We start from the raw sequence: 22,970 nt of genomic DNA, 5'->3' as shown, positions 1-22,970 counted from the left end.
ACGATGCCTTTGTCTTCCGCCCGCCAAGTCTTATGTGGCTTGAACAACACCTTTCATAGCTTTTCGTGGGTGATGCGGAAGAAGTTTTGCACAGTGACCAGGTCATCCAGACTGTAAGACTACGTCGAAGCGGCCCGATGCTAACAAGGGAGGAGTGTGTAGTGTACCACGACCTGAACTACGTTGGTCACCTCGATTTTCTTCTTCAGCAAGATGGAGATGCACCTTTGCAGCGCCTTCACCTCTGCGGCTCCCCCCCCAATCAAGCGCCTTCTCCTTTCATGACACCAGTCTAACGGGAGGACCGGATCTAAATCTCGGGGGTGCCTCCCACTCCGCGTCACGTGGTTCGATGATGTAGAACCACTCTTGCTGCCAGACCTTCATGGTGTCTATAAAAGAACCATTCGGTCATTGAACCAAGGGAGCTTGCTAATCATCGCTCCCCCGCAGTGTGAATGCTCGCCGTTAACTACCTTCGGCTTGAGGTTGAAGACCTTTAACCACAAGCCAAAGTGGGGTTCGACCCGCAAAAAGGCCTCGCAGAGAATGATAAAATCCACAATATGCAAAAAAAGAGTGTGGGGGAGATCTTGGAAATCCAGCCCATAGTAAAACATTAGACCCCGTACGAAGGGGTGGAGGGGGAAGTCGGGGCCCTGGAGAAGTGAGGGATGGATACCACCCTCTCGCCTTCTTTAGGCGAGGGGATGACCTGGCACTTCTCTGGAGCGCCGTGAACGATGTTCGTTGACAAGTAGCCGACGTGCTTCCATTCTGAAATATCACTGTTGGTGACACTTGAGACCTCCCACTTGCCTTTCCATCCCAATCCGGCCATGGCCGAATTGGAGATAGGGTTCGAGGAGATTGGGGAGAGGAGGAAGCTTTGAAGCTTGGAGCTTTGAGGATTGGGGAAGGCGATGGTGATGTGAGATCTCGGGAGCATGTGAAGATTATGGTGACGATTTCCTTTTTATAAGCAGGTGTAATACCAAGAGCCCCTCTACTGCGCCGTGAACCTCTCTGTTTCCCAATAAATCGTGCAGTTATGCGCGCGTGGGATAGCCCGAATCATAAACCATATCCCCTAAAAAGCGGGGCACGATCTCCGTATTAATCGAACGTGCCAATGAGAAAATTGTCTCACACCGCGCTTTTGTAACTGGTCAGTAATCATGACTGGTCGTGACCTTTCGCTAAAAGGTGTCAAACAAAAGTGTTATTCACAATGAACAGTTGTCCTTTGAGGCTAGGTCATATGCATTGTTTGGAAACATGGAGGTCATCGGAGGCCGAATTATTATCGGCCGAGTATAAGTGGGGAGAGGAACTCGCCCCACAAGACGAAGACTTTGAACACAAGGAGCTGCTGGGAACCAAGACTACGACATTGGAGGCCAGTTTGGGGGCTACTGAGGAAGTCCGGGACTAGGGGGTCCTCGGGCCGGTGACCTATTTTCATGGGCCGGACTCATGGGAGGTCCTATGACTATCATTGGAGCCCGAATCACAAGACGACGTCGTGTCTAGAATGTATTCTTCCGAAGACTTGGTGTACCCTCCAAGTCAAGATGCTAATATCGGCATGTTTACTCCTTGATGTAACCCACAATGTGTAACCCTAATATCGCCGGTACCTATATAAACCAGAGGGCTTTAGTCCGTAAGGTAGATTAAGATCATTACTCCTAGAGTTCTAGACCACAACATATGATCTCGAGGTAGATCAACTCTGTATTCGATACTCCATCATCAATATAAACAAGAGCATCACACAGGGTTTTACATTCTTCAAGAGGGCCCAAACTTGGGTAAACATTGTCTCCCTTGTCTCCTGTTACCCATCGATCCAAGATCCATAGTTCGGGACCCTCTACTCGAGATGTACCGATTTTGACACCGACAAGTGGGACAATTTTTTCTGAAATATTGGGCTCACAACGGATTTTGTTGTAGATCGAGGCATGTATGTTTGAGAGTCTCGGGCTTTGTATTTGATCTAGTACTTGTTCAAGGCCGAGATATCGGCTTCTTCCATCTCCTCATGGTAGGGCAAACCAACCTGGAGTATGATTGGGCAGTGGTTTGGCGCCACCTCAGGAATTCCGTCCGAGGGGCTTGATGGGTGAGTTGACATGGTAGAGCTCGGATCTGGGCTAGAAATCTGGTCCAGGGAGTGGGTCTCGTTATCGCGCTGCTTCGAGATCGTATCTGGCTTGTGGGCAACGTCAACCCCGTGATTCTGGGGCTGGTTTGATACACAACCCGAGAAGGCGAGCTCGCAGCGAGAGTGTGCGATGAATTCGACATTACCGAACCAGAGGGTCTGGCCTGGAAGGAGGTTTTCCACCTGACCGAGATGGCCTGTGGGGTCGGCATGCAGTACATGGCTGATGTCATTATCGGTGTGAAGACCTGTCATCGAACTCTCGTGATCTCCAGGCAGGACATTCATGGACGACCAATTTCGGTACTAAAACCGGCGGATATCGGGTAGGGGGTCCGAAACATGGTGATGTGAGCTAGATGGTAACAGGAGAAATAGGCACACTATGTTTTACCGAAGTTCGGGCCCTCTTGACGAGGTAAAACGCTACGCCGCGTTCCTTATATATTGACTGCCATGGGGTACAAAGTACAGATTGATCTACCTCGACACGGTATGAAGTAGTTGTAAGCTCGTAGCCTTGCAAATGTCTTCTACAGACTAAACCCCGCAGCTTATATGGACGTCGGGGATACCTTGGGTTTACACATAGTCGGTTACAATTGAAGGATAAACTTGTCAATCTTCGAAATACGCTTGAAATGTAAGCCAAGACTCTAGGAGATCTTTGTCTTGATTACTTCGAGGATATGGGCCGGTGTGGCTCAATCACCATCCTTTGGTAGGTCCTCGGCCCGGCCTATAACCGACAAGCCGACGTGGCAAACACCCCCTCTTTCAGGACGCCAACAAAGAGGCTACAGGTGGGGCTCATCCGGGGAGGGGATGGGAGGTGGCTACTGCGTGACAGAGTGGATAGGGGGCAGTGCGAGGGGACTCATCGATGTTGCACATACAACATAGGATTTTATTTATTTATTTACATGATGCTGCTCGAGATGAGGTTGCGTGGGAGTCAGGCCTTGATGGAGCGACGTGCGTTCCTCTCGCAAGATCGGTCGACCATGTTGAGTATTGTGATTGTTTAAGAAATGCAAGACAGGGTAGAATTTATACCTTTTTTTGTACTTCGACAAATCACATGCTCTTTATATATAGTCCACCAAGCTTGGCAACAAAACATCGATATCACCAATTGCTATTATGGATCCGCTAGAGTGTGTGCACACAGAATAGGTTCTCACGTTATTATTATTTCCAATCAAGAAATCAAATCATTACAGCTTAAATTGTTTCATGGCTGTGTAAAATCATATTGCAGTCAAGATCGCATGCATTATCATGTGCCTGGTGATCAGACTTCAGACGGCTTTGAACTTCTTGGCGATGCCAGCGAAGTACTTCCCCTGGTGCGCCGCCAAGGCCAGCTCGGCGTCGCTGGGTACCCTGCTGCCATCGGCACCGGCGAAGGTGCCAGCTCCGTATGGACTGCCGCCCTTGACCTCGTCCATGGCGAACATGCCGGCGCCGTGCGTGTATCCGACAGGCACGAACAGCATGCCGTGGTGCGTGAGCTGCGTCACGGCCGTGAGAGCAGTGGTCTCCTGGCCTCCTCCCTGGGTGCCTGTGGTGAAGAAGACGCCTGCTGGCTTGCCGGCGAGGGACTGCTCCTGCCAGAGGCCGCCGGTGGAGTCAAAAAAGGCCTTCATCTGCGCGGCCATCATGCCGAACCTTGTCGGGAAGCCGAACAGGATGCCATCGGCCTCAGCCAGCTGCCTCGCTGTGATGACGGAATGATCCTCACGCCAAGGCGCCGCGTGCATCTTCCCCAGCACATCCTCTGGCAGCGTCTCGGGCACCAGCCAGATGGTGACCTCGACGCCAGGGACGGACTCGGCGCCCTTCTTTATCTCTTCCGCCAGCGTCGCAACGTGTCCCCATGTCGAATAGTACCTGAAAATTGACGCAGACAGAAAGAAAGATGAGTGATCAAATCATTCAGCTCGCTAGCCGGAAAAAGGATGAGCGGGGGCGGAGCATTACACGATGTAGATCTTAGTGGCCATTGCCGCTAGCTGCAGAGTTGGTCTTTAGTTTGTTTTGCAATTGCTCTGCTTCTTCTTGTGGGTTTGTTGTGGCAGTATGGGTGATGAAGCTGGAATATAGAGAAGCCGAGAAGAAACTTAATCTCATTTTCTGGAAAGTGAGGCTGCTATGTAGTAGTACTGCCTTATCCAGGTACGACTGCTAGTACTAGAATAAAATTCTTCGCTATTATCGAACCACTAAAGGAAGGCTGCTGATTAAGAATCGTTGGTGTGGTCGGTGAAGAAAGAACCTGGACATTACGCTGGGCGGCATCAGCTGGTTGAGTTGAGTGCGTGTTGATGGCGTCGCTATTGAAGCCCCCCTGTCTCGTATATGTCGACTATCTCAATGGCCAATTCCTTCGGAGAAAAGTACTAACAGCGATCCAGCAATGGGAGAAGGTAGAACTAACGCTGGCCATAGGGGGTATCATAGCTAGTAACATAGTTTTGTGACTAGTAAATATAGTGTTGTGGCAAGTAATTAAAAAAGAGAGAGAGGGTTAGAGTAAGATAGGTAGATACCGTATCATGTTAAGTGCTATGCTACTACTCCCTTCGTTCCGAAATATAAGATCTTTTAGAGTTTTGACTATAGACTACATACGGAGTAAAATGAGTGAATCTACACTCTAGAATATGACTACATGCATCCGTATGTAGTATATAGTGGAATCTCTAAAATGTCTTATATTTAACAACGGAGGGAGTATGTGTCATGCATGTCAATAAATAAGATCACCTATAATACTAATTTATGATACTATACACTATGAAGGTAGTATCATACAATAGTAACATATGCATGATACTACTATATGTTACTCCCCACTATGAGCAGCCTAACGGCAACTTTAACTCGGTTCATCAAACGGTTAGTATCAAGCGTGCGCGGACACGTGCGGATGTGTCCATGACAGTGGGCAAAGCGCAAGCCATCCAATCATAGACATCAAATGTAATGTATGTCTCTATGTTATTTCTATATATCGAAAGCCCGGCGAGAAGGGTCTTCGCCTTCAGCAGATCAAAGGCTATTTTGCCAAGGGGTGGTTGGACGGGGCATTGGCCGAGGCCCGCGCTCGAGTTGACCAACGTTAACGTTGTCCGGAACCCCAACGTTCCTGGGCATAGTGGGTCGGGGGTGAACCCTGCCTCCGATGACTCTAGGCATGGAGATCCCAGGGTCGAGGACAAGTCTGGTAGTCAGGGCTTGTCGTCTACTGCGTTTGGCGGCCCCGCAATAGACAGGATGGTGCAGGAGCAACTAGTTAACGAGCACTTTTTCGTCAGCGATCACTTCCGCGCGTCGTCATTTGACGCGTTCTCAGCCGCCGTCACGTGTCGCGTTTTTAGTGTTTTTTCGTAATTTTCTTTTATTATTATTTTTGCACGTGTTTTTGGCTTTTTAGAATAGTTTTTTTTAGGTTTTTCCGCACGACCGTGCCTCTTGGAAAGGGAAAAACGCGTTTTCTGCTCTTTTTCTCCGCGAGAGGCACGGTTTTGTTTCTACGAGAGACACGGTTTTGCTATCGCGAGAGGCACCGTCGTGCCTCTCGGAAAGGAAAAAACATGTTTTCTGCTCTCTCTTTTTTCCGCGAGAGGCACGTTTTGCTTCCACGAGAGGCAGGATTTTGCTATCACGAGAGGCACGACCATGCCTCTCGGAAAGGGGAAAAACGTGTTTTCTGCTTTTTTTTCCGCGAGAGATACGGTTTTGCTTCCGCGGGAGGCACGGTTTTGCTATCGCGAGAGGCACGGTCATGCCTCTCGAAAAGGGAAAACAACGCGTTTTCTGCTCTCTCCTTTTTCCACGAGAGGCACCATTTTGCTTCCATGAGAGGCACGGGTTTGCTATCGCGGGAGGCGCGGCCGTGCCTCTTGGAAAAGAGAAAAAACACGTTTTCTGCTCTCCCTTTTTTCCGCGGGAGGCACGGTTTTGCTTTCGCGAGAGGCATGGTTTTGCTATCCCAAGAGGCACGGCCGTGCCTCTCGGAAAGGAAAAAATGCCGGTTGTTTCGTTCGATTTTTTTCGTGAAAAAAAAGTTTGTAAAAACCTATCAACATGGGGTCCAGTTTTGAAGATCTCGACGCGAGAAACCCAACAGTGAAAACAGTATTTTGAAAATACGGATCTACGAAAAAAGGAAAAACTCCCGGTTGCGACAAGTGGCATGCATATAGTGCGCCACTTGTCACAATCTAGGGAGGTGAGAGTAATCGTTGAAAGGTGTACTCCACCTCACTAATCAGCGGGTGGCGGAGCGTGGCACTAGTGTCGGTCTTTCATCTTGAAACACTGACGTCGCGGATGACCCTGTTAGGAAAGGGCGGCGCAGGCGCCCATCCAAGCAGGTTCGTCGGTCCACAAGTGGCGGTTAGACTAACTCGCCCCCCTGGGGGGCCTTCTAGTTCGTCGGCAATGGTTTCCTCACGAAGCTCCTGTGCTAGAACATACGGACTTCGGGCACTTAGGCCAGAAGCCGCAATTGATCGAGTACATCAAACAGGAGAGGGTTGATATTGTTGGGTAGCATGAGACGACTCGCTAGGACTTCCGCATCCAGGAGCTCCAGGGGCTCTCCCGCCACCCGTTTGCCTGGCAGAGGTTGCCTTTCACTGGTCTCTCGGGGGGCATCCTGCTTGGGGTCCAGGAGGACGCTTTCTCGGTCGAGGACATGGATCGGGGAGTTTCTCCTTAGTATGTCCATCACTGACCGGCGTGTGAACCTCAGCTGGGAGGTGATCATCATCTATCGCCCGGCTGACTACGGTAGGTCGGTGGACTTCTTGGCTGAGCTTAAGGACAAAGTTGAATGCTGCACTAGTCACGTTCAGGAGGCCCGAGACTTTAACCATATTCAGCATGAGGCTAATAAGATCTCACCGAATGTGGATTAGATATGTATGTGCATGTTCAATGACTGCATTGCCGACCTGGCTCTACGGGAGATAGCCTGAATAGGGGATAGATTCACGTGGACTAATAAGCAAGTGGACCCAATCCGAAGTGTATTGGGTAGGGACCTAGTGTCGTTGCAGTGGGAGTTCATGTTTCAGTTGTGCTCGCTTTGGGCTGTGACACCCTCGATTTGATCGTACGCTAATCATACACGCAAATGCGTACGACCAAGTTCAAGGACTCACGGGTAGATATCACAACACAACTCTAGACACAAATAAAAAACATACAAGCTTCATATTACAAGCCAGGGGCCTCGAAGGATAGAATACAGAATCTCGATAAACACACGAGTCAGTGGAAGCAACAAATATCTGAGTACAGACATGGAACATGATAATGCCTTAGATAAAGCTAGCACAAAAGATATATCGATCGAACGAGGCGAGGCCTCCTCCCTGGGAACCTCCTAAACTACTCCTCGTCTTCAGCGGCCTCCACGTAGTAGTAGGCACCGTCGGGGTAGCAGTCGTCGGCGGCGGGTGATACGTCTCCAACGTATCTATAATTTTTGATGGTTTCATGCTATTATCTTGTAAAACTTTGGATGTTTTATATGCCTTTTATATCTTTTTTGGGACTAACTTATTAACTGAGTGCGAAGTGCCAGTTCATCTTTTTTCCGTGTTTTTGACCCCTTTCAGAGGAGAATTTTGAACGGAGTCCAAACGGAATAAAACTTCCGAAAAGATTTTTTTCGAAACAGAAGACGATCGGAGACTTGAGAACCAAGGCAGAGGGTCACCAGGGACCCCACAAGCCCTCATGGCGCGGCCAGGGGGGCCCGCGCCTCCCAGGCTTGTGGGCTCCCTCGGCCTCCCCTGCCCTAGGTCTTTCGCCTATATATTCCCTAGAATCCCAGAAAAAATCAGGAGATCATCGAAAGTACTTTTCCGCCGCCGCAAGCTTCTGTCTCCGCAAGATCCCATCTGGGGCATGTTCTGGTGCCCTGCCGGAGGGGGATTCGGATACGGAGGGCTTCTTCATCAACACCATGACCTCTCCGATGATGCGTGAGTAGTTCACCATAGACCTACGGGTCCATAGCTAGTAGCTAGATGGCTTCTTCTCTCTCTTGGATCTTCAATACAAAGTTCTCCATGATCTTCATGGAGATCTATCCAATGTAATCTTCTTTTGCGGTGTGCTTGTCAAGATCCGATGAATTGTGGATTTATGATCAGATTATCTACGGATCTTATTTGAGTTTCTTCTGATCTCTTTTATGCATGATTTCATATCCTTGTAATTCTCTTCGAGTTGTGGGTTTTGTTTGGCCAACTTGATCTATGATTCTTGCAGTGGGAGAAGTGCTTGGTTTTGGGTTCATACCATGTGGTGACCTCACCCAGTGACAGAAAGGGTAGCGAGGCACGCATCGTGTTGTTGCCATCAAGGGTAAAAAGATGGGGTTTTCATTATTGGTTTGAGTTTATCCCTCTACATCATGTCATATTGCTTAAGGCGTTACTCTGTTCGTCATGAACTCAATACACTAGATGCATTTTGGATAGCGGTCGATGTGTGGAGTAATAGTAGTAGATGCAGAAAGTATCGGTCTACTTGTCTCGGACCTGATGCCTATATGTATGATCATTGCCTTAGATATCGTCATAACTTTGCGCGGTTCTATCAATTGCTCGACGGTAATTTGTTCACCCACCGTAATATTTTCTATTTTGAGAGAAGCCTCTAGTGAACACTATGGCTCCCGGGTCTACTTCACACCATATTTTCAGCCTTAATCTTTTACTTCGTTGCACTTTCCGCCTTCAGATCTCACTTTGCAATCAATTTTGAAGGGATTGACAACCCCTTTATTGTGTTGGGTGCAAGCTCTTTTGTGTTTGCACAGGTACTCAGGACTTGACGAGATTCTCCTACTGGATTGATACCTTGGTTCTCAAACTGAGGGAAATATTTACTGCTCCTGTGCTGCATCACCCTTTCCTCATCAAGGGAAAAACCAACGCAAGCAAGTCTTCGTCAACGTGTCAATTTTTGGCACTGTTGTTTGAGAAGTAGCAGCGGGATACGCTATCCTCTGGGCTCCATCATCTGGTCGGAGCAACGGATCAAGGGGAAAGGGGGGAGCAAAGCATTGGTGAGTACTCTTCTAAAGTACTCGCAAGACTGACATTAGAGGTATGCTAAGTATGCATCAGTATCAAAGGGAAGGGGTTTTATGTGGACTGAATGCAACAATGCGAGAATAGAGAGAGGGGACTAGTCCTATTGAAGACTAGCATCTTCACGGGTCTTGCAGCATAGACGAGAGTAGAGCAATTTTAATTAAAGTCACGCCCAGAGATTTTCCTCGACTCCCTACGAAGAAGCAATCCCGGAGCAAACATTCTAGTTAAGTAACAGTTGTAGTTGTATAAGATCAAGGCACAACTCCAAATCGTTCTATAACCATGGACACGGCTATTCGAATAGTTAATTTTCATCCCTGCATGCACCAAATTTCCCGCCACACTTGATAAACTCTGGCCGGACACACTTTCCTGTGTCATGCCCAGCCTCGAAACATCAACTCACTTTCCAGGCGTGTTTTCAGTTCCTGAAAACTATGCTCGCATTGCGGGGTCCACTTGAATTTCTATCTTTATTGAGGAGTTCAGTTAGAGGCTTTGCAACCTTGGACAAGTTGTCGACAAAGCGGCGACAATAGCTCGCTAGACTAAGAAAGCTCCTAACTTGCTTAACCGATTCAGGTTGAGTCCAATCAAGGATAACTTGAACTCTCTCGGGATTGACATCAATACCTTTACCAGAAATTATGTGGCCTAGATATGTCACTTGTGGCAACCAAAATTCATATTTAGAGAACTTGGCATAAAGGCGATGCTCTCGGAGTTTCATCAATCCGAGCCTTGGATGCTCGACATGTTCTTGTTCGTTTCTCAAGTAAATGAGTATATCGTCGAGGTAAACCACGATGAATTTATCCAAGTACTCCATGAAGATTGAATTCATCAAGCGAGAGAAAGTGGCTGGAGCATTGGTTAAACCGAAGGACATGACGGTGTACTCGTATTGTCCGTAGCGAGTAACAAAGGATGTTTTTGGAATGTTCCCATTCTTGATCTTGATTTGATGGTATCCCAACCTCAAATCCATCTTGGATAAGTCTGAGGATCCAGTGAGCTGATCATACAGGTCGTTGATTAATTGGTAACCAGAATAATTGGTCGATAATTACAACCACGTTAGGTGGATAATTGGTCGATACTTGTTCTTTATGGTAACCAGATTAATTGGTCGACACCTGGGGAGCGGATACTTGTTCTTTATGGTAACTAGATTAATTGGTCGATAATTACAACCATTCGATCCGTTCCATCCTTCTTCTTAACGAAGAAGACGAGACAAGCCCAAGGGGAAGAGCTAGGACGAATGAAACCTTTATTCAAGGCCTCATCTAGTTATTTCTTAAGTTCGTCTAGCTCTAAGGGTGCTATCTTATAGGGTCTTCTGGCTATTGGGACGGTTCCTGGGAGAAGATCTATCACAAACTCTACATCCATGTTAGGTGGAATGCTTGGTAGTTCTTCTGGAAAGACATCCGAAAAATCACGGACTATCGAAATATCTTCTAGCTCTGGAAGATGGCTACCATTGAGGGAATAGAGTTGGCATTTGGCAACTCAAGTCGAGACATTGGCTATCTCACCCGATGGATGTGTAAGCTGAACATTCCAAGTATGAGTACCAATCTTGGCGTAATGAGCTGACATCCAATCCATACCCAAGATGATATTGATATCTTAAGACTTAAGAGCTATCAAGGATGATAGGAAGACTAGCTTGTCCACAAGAATTTCATTGTCATAGCTTATCCTAGAGGCTTGCCATTTACTACGAGGAGTTTGAACCACTAATGGGATGGGCATATCACAAAAGGACATGGTATGCAACTACGCATAACTTTTGGAAATGAAAAAATGAGATGACCCAGTATCAAAAAGAACAGATGTTGGATGACGATTGACAAGGAGCGGACCCAAAATGACGTCGGGATCCTCTGTAGCTTCTTCTGCTGAAACATAGTTCACACGTCCACACGCACGAGTCGGCTTCACATAGAATGCTTTGCCTGGCTTGCCACGTCTAACAGACTTTCCAGGTTGATTTGTGGCGTTATTCTGAGGACACTCACGTGAATAGTGACCTGGTTCTCCACACTTGTAGCACACTGATACGTCTCCATCGTATCTACTTTTCCAAACTCTTTTGCCCTTGTTTTGGACTCTAATTTGCATGATTTGAATGGAACTAACCTGGACTGACGCTGTTTTCAGCAGAATTGCCTTGGTGTTGTTTTTGTGCAGAAATCAAAGTTCTCAGAACGTACTGAAAATTTACGGGGAATATTTTTGGAAAATATGAAAAATACCTACGCAAGGATCCACCTGAGGGGGTGGGATAGTGGGCCACAAGCCTTGTAGCCGCCACCCCCTGGTGGCGGATGGCAAGCTTGTGGGTCCCACGTGGCTCTGCCGCCCCCAATCTCACCTCTATAAGTTCAATTTTGTCCCAGAAAAAATCGAGAGAGAAGATTTCGTCGCGTTTGCGATATGGAGGCGCTGCCACATCCTGTTCTTCATCTGAAGGACAGATCTGGAGTCTGTTTTGGGCTCCGGAGAGGGGAAATCGTCGCCATCGTCATCATCAACCTTCTTCCCTCTTCAATTCCATGAAGCTCTTCGTCGTTCATGAGTAATCTATTCGTAGGCTCGTTGGGCGGTGATGAGTAGGATGAGATCTATCATGTAATCGAGTTAGTTTTGACGGGGATTGATCCCTATTATCCACTATGTTCTGAGATTGATGTTGCTACTACTTTGCCATGCTTAATGCTTGTCACTAGGGCCCGAGTGCCTGATTTCAGATCTCAAATTATTATGTTGTCACCAATATATGTGTGTTTTAGATCCGATCTTGCAAGTTGTAGTTACCTACTATGTGTTATGATCCGGTAACCCCGGAGTGACAATAACCGGAACCACTCCTGGTGATGACCATAGTTTGAGGAGTTCATGTGTTCACCAAGTGCTAATGCGTTGGTCCGGTTCTTTATTAAAAGGAGAACCTTAATATCCCGTAGTTTCCTTTTGGACCCCGCTGCCACGGGAGGGATGGACAATAGATGTCATGCAAGTTCTTTTCCCTAAGCACTTATGACGACACAGGGAATGCATGCCTACATCACATTGACGAATGGGAGCTAGCCACATATCTCTCCGTGTTATAACTGTTGCATGATGAATATCATCCAAACAAATCACCGATCCATTGCCTACGAGTTTTTCCTACTGCTCCTTTTACTTGTCTTGCTCTACTGCTATTACTTGTCTTGCTCTGCTGCTACTGTTGCTACTACGATCGCTTGCTACTATTGCTACTTACTACTGCTGTCACTACTACTGTTCCTTGCCACTTCTATTACTCATTACACTGCTGCTACCTACTACAATACTTTTCGCTCGATGTTGACGGCAAAAAGACAATTTCCGTCAACGGGCAACTTGGCGCCATTGATACGACAATTAGGAATAGTGTGCCGTCAACAGATCATTTCTGACACCGTTGCTATCATACTACTTTGTTGTTACTACTTTGCTTGTAGATACTAATCTTTCAGGTGTGGTTGAATCTGACACATTCAGCTGCTAATACTCGAGAGTATTCTCTCACCTCCTGCCTGGCGATCAACAAATTTGGGTCGAATACTCTACCCTCGAAAACTGCTGCGATCCCACGCACTGGTGGGCCGTCAACAACATTCTTCTAGTTTCGATTGCCGGATAGTGGTAGCAGCATTCTTCTAGTGCCGTTGCAGGGGAAGGTCTGCTATCACGGAATCAGCATTTTTCTGGCGCCGTTGCCGGGGAGGTATTGCTAGTCACTAGCGATTTATATCTGTTGATCACTATGAAGAATCTGAAGGATCCAAAAACCAAAGTCTTGCCCTCAACTACGAGGGGAGGTAAGGAATTGTCATCTAGCTCTGAACTTGATTCACCTTCAGTTATGAGTAAGTTTGCGACATCACCTCCTGCTAGAAATCTTGATATGTCGCCTGTGCTTGATGATGCTATAGATGCTATGCTTGATAGTATGCCTGATACTGCTAGAGATGCTATGCCTGATACTGTTGTGCTTGATGATGCTTATGATGCTATGCCTGGTACTGCTTTGCTTGATACTGCTAGAGATGCTATGCTTGATACTGCTTTGCCTGATGATGCTATGCTTGATACTTCTAGAGATACTACTTTGCCTGATATGCCACTAGGGGTATTCCTTGATGCTCATATTGCTAGAGTTAGTGCCAATGCTCGTGATGCTTCTGAAACTGCCGATACTATTGAGATAGAACCTGCTTTTGCTCCTGCTAGATCTAGCTCTCCTAGATATGAATTGCGTGATATACCTGAGGGTTACGTTATGGAGGGAGAGATAGCTGAGGATTTTCTTGCGTGTAAGGATGCCTATGACGCTGAGAAATTACTTCTCAAGCGGAAGGAAAAATCTCTGAAAGCTAGGATGAAATACGACCCGAAGTTTGCCACTTCACCTATCTTTATCATCGATAAGGATTATGAATTCTCTGTCGATCCTGGGATAATATCTCTAGTCGAATCTGATCCTTTTCACGGTTATGAGTCTGAGACGGTCGTAGCCCATCTTGCCAAACTACACGATATAGCCACCCTTTTCATTAATGAGGAGAAGATCCGCCACTACTACATCCTTAAGATGTTTCCTTTCTCTTCAAAGGATGACGCTAAAGCCTGGTTCACCTCTCTTGCTCCTGGATGAGTGAGTAGTCCCCAGGATATGGTCTATTACTTCTATGAGAAATATTTCCCTGCCCATAAGAAGCAAGCTGCCTTCCAGGAAATATACAACTTTGCTCAACTCCAAGAAGAAAGTCTCCCGCAAGCTTGGGGGAGGCTCATCCAGCTACAAAATGCTTTGCCTGATCACCCTCTTAAGAAGAACGAGATACTTGATATCTTCTATAACGGACTTACCGACGCTTCTAGAGACCACCTAGATAGTTGTGCCGGTTGTGTTTTTAGGGAACGGAATGTAGAACAAGTAGAGACCCTACTGAATAACATCTTGATCAACGATAATGCTTGCACTATTCCCGAACCACCTCCTAAGCCAAGAAATCTATGCAAGAGAAAGGCATTAGATCTGAAGATGTCAAAAATCTACCACCTATCGAAGAGATCCATGGTCTCGATAACCCGATACAAGTAGTAGAAGTGAATTCCTTGTGTAGGTTTGACGAGAGTGATATTCCTTTTGACAAACCTGCTAGCCTATGCTTTGATGAATTTGAGAACTTTGTTGCCAAACAACAGAGTTTCAATGATTATGTTAGCAGACACTTGGAACAAAGTACTCGTATGCTTAGCCATTTAAGTGCGTGTGTAGACAGAAATGTCAATGATCTGAAGCTTCTGAGTAAACATGCCTCTATGATTACTACTCAGGTAGAACAAGTACTTAAAGCTCAGAATGACTTGCTCAATGAATTAAATGACAACTCTATCAGAGTCATCACTAGAGGAGGCAAAATGACTCAGGAACCTTTGTATCCTAAAGGTCATCCTAAGAGAATTGATCAAGATTCTCAAGGAATTAATGCTGATACACCCATCTATCCTAAGGAGAAGAAGAAGGATGATAGAAACCTACATGCCAGTTTGCCAAATACTGTCACACCTGAAGAACCTAATGATATTTCTGCGTCTGATGCACAAACACAATCTGGTGATGAACATGAACCTGGTGAAAATATGAACAGTGATGTTCATAATAATGCTGAACCTGGCAATGATGAGGATGTGGAGATTGAACCTACGGTTAATCCTGATAACCCACAACCTAAGAGATACGATAAGAATGACTTCACTGCTAGGAAACATGGTAAAGAAAGGGAGCCATGGGTTCAGAGATCTATGCCCTTTCCTCCTAAGACATCCAAGAAAAAGGATGATGAGGATTTTGAGCGCTTCGTTGAGATGATAAGACCCATCTTTCTGCAGATGTGGTTAACTGATATGCTCAAGATGTCTCCGTATGCCAAGTACATGAAAGATATCGTGACTAATAAACGGAAGAAACTAGATCTTGAGATCTCCACCATGCTTGCCAATTACACTTTCAAAGGTGGAACTCCTAAGAAACTTGGTGATCCCGGAGTGCCCACTATACCTTGCTCCATTAAAGGAAACTACGTAAGAACTGCCTAATGTGACCTTGGAGCCGGTGTTAGTGTTATGTCGCTCTCTCTTTATCGTAGACTTGAATTGGATAAGTTGACACCCACTGAAATTTCTCTACAATTGGCCGACAAATCAACTGCTTTTCCTATCAGCATTTGCGAGGATGTGCCTGTTGTGGTTGCTAACACCACTATCTTAACAGACTTTGTTATCTTGGATATTCCCGAGGACGATGCCATGGCTGTCATCCTCGGAAGACCCTTTTTAAACACTACAGGGGCTGTTATAGATTGCAACAAAGGCAATGTCACTTTCCATGTCAACGGTAATGAGCACACAGTGCACTTTCCAAAGAAACGATATCAAGTACATTGCATCAATGCTATCGAAAAGACTTCATTGATTCTTATTGGGAGCTTTGAATGCCTTATTCCTCGTGTTAAGATGAAGTATGATTTGCTTGTTGGGGAGATACATATCCCCATTTAGGTGACTTAGTGGCTATTTGAAAATTCTCCGTTCTCTCTTGCGATTCAAGAAGGTATTGTCATGAGGACCTGTATCAACCCCATTGACGGATTTCTTTCGATGACCATGAAATGGATGAATCAAAGAGTCACATACCTCTGTTTTCAGCTTTCATTTTATGTTGCTTAGAAGAAAAATGATAGATTTAGTTTAGTTTTTCCTGTTTTCTGTTTTAGCGTCCAGGAGAAAAATACCTCGAAAATAAAAGTTCTCCGACGGTCCTGAAAATTTAGTATGATTTTTTCTAGAATATTTCAAAATTACTGGATCTGAGAGCTGGCCTGGGGGGCTGACCAGTGGGCCACAAGCCCTGCCACCGCCACCCCCTTTGTGGCGACTAGCAAGCTTGTGGGGCCCACAGGGACCCCCTCCAGTCATTCCAGCTCCCATCCTCTTCTTCCACCTCCAGAAAACATTGTTTCGCAGCTCAAACCCGTGTTCTTGCTTATTTGGCTGTGATTTTCGATCTCCTTGCTCAAAGCACCATTCTCCGAACCGTTTTGGGGAAATTACTCCTTGGTAAGTGACTCCTCCATTGGTCCAATTAGTTTTTGCTCTAGTGCTCTATCCTTCGCGTATTCTTGCTACCTTGGTGACCCTGTTCTTGAGCTAGAAATGTTGATTTTAGCTGGTCCCAAGTAGTTTTAGCGCGTGATACGGTCTATAGGCACTAGTAGGAGTAGTTGCTACAAGTTGGGTTAATCTTTATTCACTTTTCTTTCAAAGTCTCTAAAAATTTCAGAATTTTTCAGAGCTAGAAAAAGAAAAAGATGAGGAGGTTCTTGAGAGGCTCCTCAAGCCGTAACACCAAGGAGGATGAGAAGAACCACCCCAAGTATGTAGTCCCTCGAGTCAGAGAAATTCGAGCGTGCATGTGGACAAGTGATGAATTTTTGCGCGCCGCTGGGCTTTATGAAGACTTTTGTTACTTGGTGGAGAACGCAGGTCCTACTGCGTTCGTTGCAGATAAGTGCTCACAATACCTCCACCTCACCAATATTTTCGTTCAAAGCTTCAACTTTTACCCGAGGAAGAATCCTCCCATGGTTGAGTTCATGATATACGATGTTCCCCTTTGCATGACACTACAAGATTTTTGCAATGTATGTAAATTACCTTATGTTGGGGATATCCGTGACCCTCGTCCACGGGACTTGGAGGGTTTCATTGGTACTATTGCTATTGGAGAGGAGAGAGGAGTGTCTTGCGCTAGAATTGCTAGCATACATTTTCCTGTGTTTCGGTACTTCTCACTATTTGTTGGAAAATGTTTGATTGGCCGTGGGGAGGCTGGATCACTTAGTTCTCGAGACCTTGCGGTTTTGCGCGAAGGCCTTTATAACGATAAGACTTACAGCCTAGGTGCTATAGTGGCCCAGCGGTTGAACACCAACCGTTCCAAGGGTGTCGTCTATGGAGGTATCCATGCTACCCGTCTTGCCAGACACTTTGAAATACCCATTAGACTGGGAGAGGAAGGAGAGATGCTTCTCCCTGAGAAATATCTGGATTATGACAGCATGGTTCGCCATGATTTTCTGGATAGAGATGCTAGTAGACGAATGATTTATAACCTGGTATTTAGTCAAGGTACTTGAGAGACTATTACTTTGCCTGCTCCTTCTTTGTTCGATCTTCATGTAGGCAGGTACACTATTATGCCCTCGTACATCTACGCATATTGGGGCTTGGCCCAACCACAGGTGCCCGTGCCCGAGACGCCAGTCGAGTACCAGACGCCAGTTTATCAGTGGGAGCCAGAGGAGCTAACACAGCAGTGGCATCCACCGTCTGCTCCGAAGTATCCTGGAGCTGGTTATTTCCCACCATGGGAGTAGACCAAGCTAGGCCAAAATCCTAAGCTTGGGGGAGTATGTGTTCTCACCGACTTTACATTCATGCTTATGCTTTCGCTTTGTAAGCCGGTGTTCACACTTTGCCACTGTATTATTGATCCTAGTTTATTTTTGTTTTCCTGTTTTCTTGTTTTGTGTCCTTTTGAGAAAACCCAAAAAGATTTTAATTTCTTCTTTTGCTTGTTGGGAGCTTTCCCGTGTAAATAGTTTTCTTTTTCTTTGGGTCAGGGTAGAAGATATTGGTTACAATGTTTAGGGTTCTTGCATGCATACATGTTTAGCTTTCAAAGTGCCATATTACTTTGTCTTCTCCTTTGTGTTTGCCTGCAGATTAAGCTTAGTCCAATGCACGAGCACTCTTATTATTTTTCACATCGTTCGATCGTGCAAGTGAAAGGCAATAATGATGATATATAATGAAGTGACTGAGACTGAAAGCTGGTATGAACTCTATCTATTTTATTTTTGTAAATATGACTAGCTTGTCGACCCAGATTCAGCATTGTTGTGAGAGAACCATGTTTGCAATGACAACTTAGAGATCATAGTTTCTGATGCCATGCTTATTTAGCTACGAGCTTATAATGGTTTGTCCTGAATGCCAACATAGATTTTGAGATGACTATGATGTAGTATGATAGGATGGTATTCTCCTTTGAATGATTCAAGTGGCTTGACTTGGCGCATGTTCATGCATGTAGTTGAAACAAAATCAACATAGCCTCTATGATGTTCGTGTTCATGGTGATTTATATCTTGTTCATGCTTGCATTGAATGTTAGTCAAACTCATTGCATCTTGATGACTGTTGTCGCTCTCTAGTTGGTCGCTTCCCAGTCTTTTGCTAGCCTTCACTTGTACTAAGCGGAATACTGCTTATGCATCCAATTCCATAAACCCAAAAGTTTTTCCATGAGAGTCCACCATACCTGCCTATTTGCGGTACTTACCTGCCGTTCCAAGTAAATTTGCATGTGCCACTCTCTAAACCTTCAAGAAATAATTTGTTTTGCATGCCCGAACCGCTCATGTGGTGACAGGGGGGCTATTCATATCTTCCATGCTAGGAGTGTTATCCTTGACATGTGTTTATTCACTGTCATTCACGAGAAAGGGGCCGGTAATTGGAATGCCCAGTTCCACGCTTAAATCGAAAACATAACTGTAAAACAAGACTCCCCCTGGATTGATGTTAGTATGGACGGTACCCGAGGATTCGGCTAGCCGTGGAGTGTGATTTATTGGTGGTGGGGGAGTTAAAACTTTACTTTTCTGTTTGCGAACCGCCTATAGCATGAGTAGCATGGAAGATATTGAGAACTCTTGGTCACTGCGTTGACAATGAAAGCATGCCACCCAAAATTATTATCTCTGTTTTCAAAGCTTGAGCTCTGGCACCTCTGCAAATCAATGCTTCCCTCTGCGAAGGGCCTGTCTATTTATTTTCCTGTCGAGTCATCATCTTCTTTTATAAGCACCAATTAGAAAGCACCTCTGTCATTTTTATTCTTTGCTTTTGATTGATATTGAGTATGACTATGACTGGATCTTCGTTTCTATGAATTACAATGTTTAGTCAGCCCTTGATCTTTGAAAGTGCTCTGCATTTATGTTTTGCGGTCTCAGAAAGAGCTAGCGAGATACCACCTATTCATATTGCTTCATGCTTATTTTGATTGAAGTGTTGGTATTTGAAACTCATTATTATTTGCTCGTTAGCTGATTATGCCATTGATATTGGTTTACCGTGAGACCTTTGTGTCACTTGCTTATGTGGTTAACTTGTGATCTTGCTGAAATTCTGGTTATGAGTTAGACATAGTTGCAACAACAAGATCAAACAGAGTTTGTCAAAGTTTTTCTTTCTCTCTCAGTTTGTCAACTGAGTTGCTTGAGGACAAGCAAGGGTTTTAGGCTTGGGGGAGTTGATATGTCTCCATCGTATCTACTTTTCCAAACTCTTTTGCCCTTGTTTTGGACTCTAATTTGCATGATTTGAATGGAACTAACCTGGACTGACGCTGTTTTCAGCAGAATTGCCTTGGTGTTGTTTTTGTGCAGAAATCAAAGTTCTCAGAACGTCCTGAAAATTTACGGGGAATATTTTTGGAAAATATGAAAAATACCTGCGCAAAGATCCACCTGAGGGGGTGGGCTAGTGGGCCACAAGCCCTGTAGCCGCCACACCCCCTGGTGGTGGATGGCAAGCTTGTGGGGCCCACGTGTCTCTGCCTCCCCCAATCTCAGCTCTATAAGTTCACTTTCGTCCCAGAAAAAATCAGGAGATAAGATTTCGTCGCGTTTGCGATACGGAGGCGCCGCCACATCATGTTCTTCATCTGGAGGACAGATCTGGAGTCCGTTTTGGGCTCCGGAGAAGGGAAATCGTCACCATCGTCATCATCAACCTTCTTCCCTCTCCAATTCCATGAAGCTCTTCGTCGTTCATGAGTAATCTATTCGTAGGCTCGTTGGGCGGTGATGAGTAGGATGAGATCTATCATGTAATCGAGTTAGTTTTGACGGGGATTGATCCCTAGTATCCACTATGTTCTGAGATTGATGTTGCTACTACTTTGCCATGCTAAATGCTTGTCACTAGGGCCCGAGTGCCATGATTTTAGATCTGAAATTATTATGTTGTCACCAATATATGTGTGTTTTAGATCCGATCTTGCAAGTTGTAGTTACCTACTATGTGTTATGATCCGGCAACCCCAGAGTGACAATAACCGGAACCACTCCCGATGATGACCATAGTTTGAGGAGTTCATGTGTTCACCAAGTGCTAATGTGTTGGTCCGGTTATTTATTAAAAGGAGAACCTTAATATCTCGTAGTTTCCTTTTGGACCCCGCTGCCACGGGAGGGATGGACAATAGATGTCATGCAAGTTCTTTTCCCTAAGCACGTATGACGACACACGGAATGCATGCCTACATCACATTGACGAATGGGAGCTAGCATCATATCTCTGTGTGTTATAACTGTTGCATGATGAATATCATCCAAACAAATCACCGACCCATTGCCTACGAGTTTTTCCTACTGCTGCTGTTACTTTTCTTGCTATGCTGCTGTTACTTGTCTTGCTCTATCGCTACTGTTGCTACTACTGTCGCTTGCTACTGTTGCTACTTGCTACTGCTGTCACTACTGCTGTTCCTTGCCACTGCTATTACTCGTTACACTATTGCTACCGTCTACAATACTTTTTCGCTCGACGTTGACGGGAAAAGACAATTTCCGTCAACGGGCAACTTGGCGTCATTGATACGACAGTTAGGAATAGTTTGCCGTCAACAGATTCTTTCTCACACCGTTGCTATCATACTACTTTGCTGTTACTACTTTGCTTGCAGATACTAATCTTTCAGGCGTGGTTCAATCTGACACATTCAGCTGCTAATACTCAAGAGTATTCTCTCACCTCCTGCATGGCGATCAACAAATTTGGGTCGAATACTCTACCCTCGAAAACTGCTGCGATCCCACGCGCTGGTGGGCCGTCAACAACATTCTTCTAGTTTCGATTGCCGGAGAGTGCTAGCAGCATTCTCCTGGTGCCATTGCAGGGAAAGGTCTGCTGTCAGGGAATCACAGACCACTTGGTTGGCACGTGATGCAGCATTGGCAGCTGGACCACAATAAGTCTTGGGTGGAGGGTGCTACTGCAACAAAAGACCTTCCAACGGCGCCAGAAACACGTGCTGACGGGAGACTGTTCTTGTCTTGATTCTCCTCAGCAACGGCACCAGGAATCCTTCTGCTACGGCTACGCCTTTAGGGACTTCCTAGACAAATATGCAAAGGATTTCCCCTTGGCCTTGGAGCCTTGCATTGGTTTTCCCTCAAAACGGAAAGGGTGATGTAGCGCAGTGGTGGTAAGTATTTCCCTCAGTTTTGAGAACCAAGGTATCGATCCAGTGAAGGAGTATCACAAGTCCCTGCACAAACACAAAGAACCTGATCCCAACGCTATAAAGGGGTTGTCAATCCCTTATAGATTGTTCGCAAAGTGAGATCTGAAAGCAACAAAGTAACAAAGCAAAGTAAAAGCAGAGGTGTAAACGATAGATGTGAATAGACCCGGGGGCCGTAGTGTTTACTAGTGGCTCTCTCATGAAAGCAAGTAGACGGTGGGTGAACAAATTACTGTCAAGCAATTGATAGAACCGCGCAAAGTCATGACGTTATCTATGGCAATGATTGTCTATAGGCATCACGTCCAAAACAAGTAGACCGATACTTTCTGCACCTACTACTATTACTCCACACGTCGACCGCTATCCAGCATGCATCTAGTGTATTAAGTCCAAAAGAACAGAGTAACGCCTTAAGCAAGATGACATGATGTAGATGGGCAATCTCATATCAATGACAGAGCCCACCTTGTTACCCTTGATGGCAACTACTTAATGTGTGCCTTGCTGCCCCTACTGTCACTGGGAAAGGTCATTACATGGTAAGAACCCAAAACCAAGCACTTCTCCCATTGCAATAATCATAGATCTAGTTGGCCAAACAAAACCCAAGACTCGGAGAGACTTACAAGGATATCAAATCATGCATATAAGAAATCAGCAAAGACTCAAATATATATCATAGATAATCTGATCACAAATCCACAATTCATCGGATCTCGACAAACACACCACCAAAGAAGATTACATCGGGTAGATCTCCATGAAGATCATGGAGAACTTTGTATTGAAGATCCAAGAGAGAGAGAAGCCATCTAGCTACTAACTACGGACCCGTAGGTCTAAAGTGAACTACTCATGAGTCATTGGAGGGGCGATGATGATGATGAAGAAGCCCTCCAACTCCAAAGTCCCCTCCGGCAGGGTGCCGAGAAGGGTCTCCAGATGAGATCTTGCGGAAACGGAAGCTTCCGGCGGCGGAAAAGTATTTTCGAGGCTCCCCTGATTTTTTTTCTGATTTTTAGGGAATATATAGGCACAAGATCTAGGTCAGGGGGGGCGCCAGGGAGGCCACAAGCCCTGCCACCGCCTCCTCCCCCCTGGTGGCGGAGTGGGGGCTTGTGGGCTCCCTGCAGCCCTCCTGGCTTGGCCCACAGGCCCCCTGATCTTCTTCCGTTCGGGAAAAAATCATTTCGGGGATTTTATTCTGTTTGGACTCCGTTCCAAAATCATATCTGAAAAGAGCCAAAAACAC

General features: G+C 45.8%; 1 protein-coding gene across 1 annotated transcript; it reads right to left on the bottom strand.

Moving 5' to 3' along the window:
- Positions 1-3,251: 3,251 nt before the first annotated feature.
- Positions 3,252-4,391, bottom strand: LOC123430124 (quinone-oxidoreductase QR2-like). The gene is made up of 2 exons (XM_045114027.1): positions 4,154-4,391; positions 3,252-4,063 (listed from the first exon to the last, which is right to left on the bottom strand). Exons 1-2 carry the CDS (start codon positions 4,174-4,176, stop codon positions 3,472-3,474), a joined length of 615 nt encoding a protein of 204 aa, XP_044969962.1. The 5' UTR covers positions 4,177-4,391; the 3' UTR covers positions 3,252-3,471.
- Positions 4,392-22,970: the final 18,579 nt, after the last annotated feature.

The sequence above is a fragment of the Hordeum vulgare genome, chromosome 2H, assembly GCF_904849725.1.
Source record: "Hordeum vulgare subsp. vulgare chromosome 2H, MorexV3_pseudomolecules_assembly, whole genome shotgun sequence".
Classification (NCBI taxonomy): domain Eukaryota; kingdom Viridiplantae; phylum Streptophyta; class Magnoliopsida; order Poales; family Poaceae; genus Hordeum; species Hordeum vulgare.
This window is presented reverse-complemented; position numbering and strand designations above follow the sequence as displayed.